Source organism: Rhinoraja longicauda, chromosome 1, assembly GCF_053455715.1.
Source record: "Rhinoraja longicauda isolate Sanriku21f chromosome 1, sRhiLon1.1, whole genome shotgun sequence".
Lineage (NCBI taxonomy): Eukaryota > Metazoa > Chordata > Chondrichthyes > Rajiformes > Arhynchobatidae > Rhinoraja > Rhinoraja longicauda.
The window spans coordinates 2276805-2284668 of NC_135953.1; the positions used below are offsets into that span (position 1 = coordinate 2276805).

General features: G+C 53.8%; 2 protein-coding genes across 2 annotated transcripts in view; one reads left to right on the forward strand and one right to left on the reverse strand.

The window, feature by feature from the left end:
* Positions 1-7864, reverse strand: part of LOC144595043 (interferon-induced very large GTPase 1-like) — a 271628-nt gene that overhangs the window by 218899 nt on the left and 44865 nt on the right. The gene's annotated exons all lie outside the window — the stretch shown is intronic.
* The window catches only part of LOC144598278 (uncharacterized), a 67627-nt gene that overhangs the window by 52535 nt on the left and 7228 nt on the right, over positions 1-7864 (forward strand). Inside the window, 1 exon segment of the mRNA XM_078408234.1 lies at positions 5513-5523. Within this exon segment, the coding sequence (XP_078264360.1) occupies positions 5513-5523 (11 nt within the window).

Here is a 7864-nt window from a genome sequence, read left to right on the forward strand (position 1 = left end):
TGTAATCGAGCACCATAAAGCTGCGCCAGCGCGGCCCAGAGACACGAGGTGAACTGGGCTCCCCGATCTGTAGTAATGATAGCCGGGACCCCGAAACGAGCCACCCAATGCAACGCCAGGGCCCGTGCACAGGAGGCCGCCGAGGTGTCCGACAACAGGAGCGCCTCCGGCCAACGAGTGAACCGATCAACCACCGTCAGTAGATGAGTGTAACCCCTAGAATAGGGCAATGGACCCACCAAATCCACATGGATGTGGAAAAAACGGGCGGGGGGAACCTCGAATCTCTGGTGTGGGGGCTGGACATGACGATGGACTTTGGAGGTCTGGCACGGAATGCAGGCGCGTGCCCAGGCTGCCACCTGCTTTCGCAGGCCATGCCAGATAAACCGGTCAGCCACCATGGCTGAAGTCGCCCTGATGGACGGATGTGCCAGGCCATGAATGGCCTCAAAAACCTTACGCCGCAGAGCGGCAGGCACCACCGGTCGAGGGCGTGGGAGAGTAACGTCGCACCACAACTTGGTACCTGTGGGGCCACACGCCACCTGCTCTAAACGCAGTCCCGAGGTTGTGGAGGCGTACACCGCGGCAGTTCCTTCCAGGCGCTGAACCTCCGCTAGCTCCTGGAAATCCACATGTTTACCAACCACGGCTACGGAGGGAATGGCCGGCCGGGACAGGGCATCAGCAACGGCATTCAGCCTACCCGCAATATGACGGACATCGGTCGTAAACTCCGAAATGAGGGTTAGGTGCCGCTGCTGGCGAGCTGACCACGGATCAGAAACCTTAGCAAAAGGGAATGTCAAAGGCTTGTGATCCGTGTAGGCCACGAAAGAACGGCCTTCTAAAAAGTAACGGAAGTGCCGGACTGCTAAATAAAGGGCCAGGAGCTCCCTATCGAACGCACTGTACTTGAGCTCCGCTCGAGAGAGCTGCCTGCTGAAAAACGCAAGAGGCTGCCATTCACCGTCAACCTGCTGCTCCAAAACCCCACCCACCGCCACGTCTGAGGCGTCCACCGTCAGAGCTGTGGGGGCGGAGGAGCGCGGGTGCACCAGCATGGTGGCATTGGCGAGGGCCTGTTTGACCGCAACAAAAGCCGTCTCCGCAGCTACGGACCATACCAACTCCGCGGGGTTACCTGCGAGACATTGAAAAAGGGGACGCATAACCCGAGCTGCTGCAGGCACGAACCGATGATAGAAATTGACCATGCCCACAAATTCCTGCAAGCCCTTGATGGTAGTCGGGCGGGGGAAAGAGCGGACCGCGTCCACCTTTGCTGGTAAGGGAGTGGCACCGGACGGAGTAACCCGGTGACCCAAAAAATCCACCGCGGACAGGCCGAATTGGCACTTGTCCGGATGGAGAATCAGGCCATGGTCTTGCAGCCTCTGGCACACCGTGCGGAGGTGGACCAAGTGCTCCTGGACCGAACGGCTGGCAATCAAAATATCGTCTAGATAAATAAAGACAAACGGCAACCCTCGACCCACCCGGTCCATCAAACGCTGGAATGCCTGGGCTGCATTTTTAAGGCCGAAAGGCATACGCAACCACTCAAACAGTCCGAACGGGGTGATGGTCGCTGTTTTCGGAATGTCCGGCGGGTGGACCGGGATCTGATGGTATCCCCGCACCAAATCAATTTTTGAAAATATTGTCGCCCCCTCCAGGCTAGCTGAAAAGTCCTGAATGTGTGGAATCGGGTAGCGGTCCGGCCGTGTTGCCGCGTTGAGTCGACGGAAGTCACCACATGGTCTCCACCCCCCAGATGCTTTGGAAACCATGTGCAAGGGGGAGGCCCACGGACTACTCGAAGGCCGAATAATTCCCAACCTCTCCAAGTTTAGGAACTCCTCTCGCGCCCTTGCCAGCTTGTCGGGTGGGAGGCGCCGTGCCCGGGCAAAAACCGGCGGCCCTTCAGTTGGAATGAAATGGACGACCCCGTGCTTCTCCGAAGGTGAATCAAAACGCTGGACGAGGAGCTGCGGGAAGTCGGCCAGGACCGCATCGAACTGACCGGGAGCCGTGGTAATGGACTGGATGACTAGGCTGGGTGGGGCGGTGCTTGTAGAAGCCTCTGGCCCAGTATCCCGAGGCCGTACATCAGCCGAGGGTTGTAGGCCCCTCCCTCGGACGTCTGCGACCAAGGAAAACGCCCATAGGAAATCTGCCCCCAATATGGCCTGGCCCACATCCGCAACGATGAATTCCCAACGGTAAGTCCTGGACTCGAAGGACAGGGACATGGTCCTTTTACCGTATGTACGGATGGTGCTACCATTCACTGCAATTAGGGGCGGGCCCTTTTCCCCCACTCGAACTTCACAGTCATAGGGGGGCACAATACTTACGACCGCTCCCGTATCCACTAGGAAAACGATCCCGGTACTCTGATCTGTAGCGTAGAGGCGGTGGTTACGGCCAATCGAGACTGCCTCTACAGTCGATCGGCCCAGGCGTTTCCCGGAAACGAACACGGGGATCTACATCTTCGTGCCTCGCTGCCCCACCGCCGATGGAAAGAGCACCAGCCACGCCTATCCGGCTCTGTTGGTCGAGCCCGCTGCCAATGAACAGGCGCCGCCGCCCTCTCTTGGCAGGACGGCTGCGCAATAGCGGCCGATGCGTCGCTCTCCCGGCCGCACCCCCGACTGCCGCTGGGCCTCGAGACCCGGTTAACGGAGCCGTCTCGGGCGTTGCGTTCCCTCACGAGCGTGTCGGCCTTCTCGGCGAACGCTACCGGATCTTCAAAAGGGACGTCTGCCAACACCAACCTGACGTCCCCAGGTAGCTTCTCCCGGAAGGCCGCTTCGAATATCATGCACGGCTGATGGTCGCCTGCCAAAGCCAGCATCTCGGACATCAACTCCGACGGCAGCCGCTGCCCCAGGTCTGGCAAATGGAGGAGCTTCAGAGCCCGCTGGTTCTGGGCCCAGCCGAAGGTCCGCAGCAGGAGCTTCTTGAGCCCCACGTACTGGTTCGTTTGGGGTGGACTGGTCAGGTATCGGCTGACCCGCGCAGCCACCTCCGCCTGCAGACAGCTCACCATGTGGTGGTACTTCTCCTGGTCTTCCTCCACCTTTTTAAGATGAAACTGTGACTCTGCCTGCACAAACCACAGGTGCGGCTGATGGGCCCAGAACGGCGGTAGATGGATTTCGCCCGCGCTCGCTCCCGCCTGCGACATGCTGCTGCTTTCTTCCTACGTTCGAGGTCACCAATGTAGTGAGTCCAGACGAGTGGCATTATCTAAATCCTTTATTAGTATAAAACCCGTAACAAACGCGACAGACTTCTTTCTGGACAAACACTAACTTCACTCACTAATCTAATCTCTAATCTAACGTTTGGCGCCAAGCATTTAAATACCCCGCGCTTCCTCACCCCGTGACCGTAACCCAATCCGAGGGTTCTATTACCTGGCCAATCCCTATGTCCCTACATTATAATACTTGCCTCAACTACCTCCTCCGGCAGCTCATTCCATTTGCCCACCATCCTCTTTGTGAAAAAGTTGCTTCCATTCTTATTAAACCTTTCCCCTCTCAGCTTAAACCTCTGTCCTCTAGTTTTTGATTCTTGGGTAAAAGACTGTGCATTCACTCTATCTATTCCTCTCATGAAAAGATCACTCCTCGGCCTCCTGCACTCCAAGGAATAAAGTCCAAGCTTGCCCAACCTGTCCCTATAATTCCCAACCATTACCTGCTCGGGCCCTCAAGTCCTGGCAATATCCACATAAATCTTCTCTGCTTCTTCTTTCCAGCTCGACGACATCCTTCCTATAACAGGATGACCAAAACTGAACGCAATAATCCAGGTGCGGCCTCACCAATGTCTTGAACAGCTGCAACATAACATGCCAACTACAATACTTGATAGCCTGACTAAAGAAGACCAATGTACCAAAAGCCTTCTTTCAGGGATAGACACAAAATGCTGGAGTAACTCAGTGGGACAGGCAGCATCTCTCGAGAGAACAAATGGAAGATGTTTCGACCCAATACATCACCCATTCCTTCTCTACAGAGATGCTGCCTTTAAAAGCATTAAAATAGGCAAATTACACAATAAAAGCATTAACATAGGCAAATTACACAACCCCAACCAACACACAAAAAAAGAAACATCCATCACAGTGAGTCTCCCTCAGTCCTCTCCTCACTGTGATGGAAGGCCAGAATGTCTTTTCCCTTCCCCTGCCGTCTTCTCCCGCGGTCAGGCTGTTGTGGTTGCAGGCCTGTGCCATACGGTGAAATGTCCCCAGCGGGCCGACCCAAGCCCCGCGATCCGGGGCTGGCGAACACGCTGCTGCTGCCGGAGCTCCCGATGTCGGCATCCACGCGGCCCGAGCCTATGGCGAGTCGCAGCCGCTCCCGCAGCCTACGAGGACGGCCGGCTCCGGTGATTGTGAGTCCGGTCCGCGGGCTCTGCGAACCGGAGCCCTGGAGGCCGCCAGCTCCAGGAGTTGGGCCGATGGTAGGCCGCAGCAGGAACGGAGACAACAACCAGAAACAAAGGTCGGGTCTCCGTTCGGAAGGGACAAATTTACAATTTTACAGCTCCCCCCCTCCCCCCCATAGTACACAACCACAAAAACACGACATCACATCTACACTCAAGACAAAAAAAACAACAAAACACAAAGACAAATGGACCGCAGGTAAGCCGCAGCTGCTATGGGCACCTCCGCCGCCATCCTCCACCCACTTGCCCAACTGATCAATATCTTGTAATTTTTGAAAACCATCTTCGCGATGTACAATGCCACCCACTTTAGTGTCATCTGCAAACTCACTAATCATGCCTTGTACATTCTCAACAAAATCTGTGACATAGATGACAAACAGCAATGGGCCCAGCACCGATCCCTGAGGCACACCACTAATCATAGGTCTCCAGTCTGAAAAGCAACCTTTTCTTCCAACATCTACAGCTCTGCCCTCATCAACCTTTTTGTTATTTCTTCAAAAACTCAATCAGATTCATGAGACACGACCTCCCACATACAAAACCATGCTGACATAGACAGGTACATGGATAGGACATGTTTGGAGAGATATTGGCCAAAGGCAGGCAGGTGGGACTAGTGTAGATGGGACATGTTGGCCGGTGTGGACAAATTGGGCCGAAGGACCTGTTTCCACACTGTATGATTCTACGACTATCTCTAATCAGCTCTCAGTTCAGTTTCAGTTTAGTTTATTGTCACGTGTACCGAGGTACAGTGAAAAGCTTTTGTTGCGAGTTATCCAGTCAGCGGAAAGACAATACATGATTACAATCGAGTCATTTACAGTGTAGAGATACATGATAAGGGAATAACGTTTAGTGCAAGGTAAAGCCAGTAATGTCCAATCAAAGATAGTCCAAGGGTCACCAATGAGGTAGATAGTAGCTCAGGGCTGCGCTCTGGTTGTGGTGGGATGATTCAGTTGCCTGATACAGCTGGGAAGAAACTGTCCCTGATTCCTAAATGTATGTATATCTTATCCCTCAGAATACTCTCCTGTAACGTACCAATCACAGATGTTAGACTCACTGGTCTACAGTTCCCAGGCTTTGCCTTGCAGCCCTTCTTAAAACGAGACACAACATTAGCCACCCTCCAGTCTTCTGGCACCTCACCCATGTCTAATGATGATTCATGTACCTTCTGCATACAAAACAAAGAATCTCACATTGACCTGTCACACGTGATAATAAAGCATCTTTCAAAACATCTCCTGATTTCCTTCTTAAGTTTACTCCTCAGCTCCCTAAACTCCTCCAGAGATACACATGATCCCAGCTGCCGATATGTGCCCCATGCCTCATTCTTTTTCCTGACCAGAGCCACAATTTCTCTCGGCATCATTAGGTCATAAGAAATAGGGGTAGAATTAGGACATTCAGTCCATTAAGTCTCCTCTGCCATTCAATCATGGCTGATCTATCTCTCCCTCCTAACCCCATTCTCCTGCCTTCTCCCCATAACCCCTAACACCCGTACTAATCAGTCCAGGCTTCCTTACGCCCACCTCCCTTGGCCTTCACTCTAACAGGAACATGCCTGCCCTGACCTCTTGTCATCACACTCTTAAAACCATCCCACTTTCCAGACGTTCCTTTGCTTGCAAACAACCAACTCCAATTAACTTCAGCAAGTTCCTGTCTGATACCATCAAAGTTGGCCTTGCCCCAATTAAGGATTTGAATTTGTGGGCCTGCCCTGTCTTTATCGATAATGATTTTAATGCCACAGGAACAGTGGTCACTGGTCCAAACGGCCGGCCGGCAATCACTTCTACACTTGTCCCTCCTAATTTCCCAAGAGAACCTTTAGATTATGAAGAAGAGTTTCAACCAGAAACATCACCTATTCCTTTTCTCCAGAGATGCCGTCTGACCCGCTGAATCACTCCTGCATTTTGTGTCTATCATTAGATTATTAAACACTACAAACTAAGTTTCCAAACTACATGGGACATTGTTTTTGTTACTCCAGCTTTTTGTGTCTATTGTCGGTTTAAACCTGCATCTGCAGTTGCATCCTACACATGTTTACATATCTGTTGTGCTGCTGCAAGTAAGAATGTCATTGTTCCGTATTGAGACATATGACAGTAAAAGATTCTTGACTTTCTTCTGCTTTGCTCTCTCCCATGTGGAACCCTCCACATATCTCCTGAGGAATCTTTCCTGAACACATTCAGCCTAAGACAGTCCTGGTCTATATTGGGAAAGTTCATGTTCATGTGATAGGAGCAGTACTAGGCCATTCGGCCCATCAAGTCTACTCCACCATTCAATCATGGCTGATCTATGCCATTATACCACCAGGTGGCGCCGTGAGCAATGGCAGCCTCGCGTACGGTCTGTGCCTTTCCGTCATTTTTGGTAATTTTTAGTGTGTTTTTAAAGTTTGTGTTAATGTTCTCTGGTTTGTTTAATGTGTTTTTTATTGGTTTGACTGTTCCGCAAATGAAATTCCTCGTATGTTGCAAAACATACTTGGCTAATACAGTATGATGATGATAAGGCCGGTACGTTGACCCTCGGTGACCAGGGGTGTTGTGTGTGCCCAGGGATCGGGGTGGGTGGAGATTGGAGAGGGGTGGGGGGTCGGGGTCAGAGGGGATTGGGGTCAGGGGGGATCGGGGTGGGTGGGGGTCGGGGGTGGTCAAGGCTGGTGCATTGACCACCCCAATGACCACAACACACAGTGTTGTGTGTGCCCAGGGGTCGGGGTGGGTGGAGATTGGGGGGGGGGTGGGGGTTGGGGGGGTGGGTGGGGGGGTGTTCGGGGTGGGGGTTGGGGGGGGTGGGAGTCGGGGGGGGTTAGGGGGGTGGGAGTAGGGGGTGGTCAGGGGTCGGGCAGGTCAAGGTTGGTACATTGACCCTTGGTGACGAGGGATGCTGTGTGTGCCCAGGGAACAGGGTGGGTTTAGATTGGGGTGGGTGGAGGGGGTGGGGTCGGGTTGGGAGTCGGGGTGGGGGGGGTAATGGGGGGGTCAAGGCTGGTACATTGACCCTGGGTGTTGTCTGTGCCCAGGGATTGGGGTGGGTGGAGGGGGTGGGGTCGGGGTGGGGGTGGTGGGGGGGTCAAGGCTTGTACATTGACCCTGGGTGTTGTCTGTGCCCAGGGATCGGGGTGGGTGGAGATTAGGGTGGGTGGAGGGGGTGGGGTCGGGGTGGGGGTGGTGGGGGGGTCAAGGCTGGTACATTGACCCTTGGTGTTGTCTGTGGCCAGGGATCGGGGTGGGGGATGGTGGGAGGGGTCAAGGCTGGTACATTGACCCTTGGTGTTGTCTGTGCCCAGGGATCGGGGTGGGTGGAGATTAGGGTGGGTGGAGGGGGTGGGGTCGGGGTG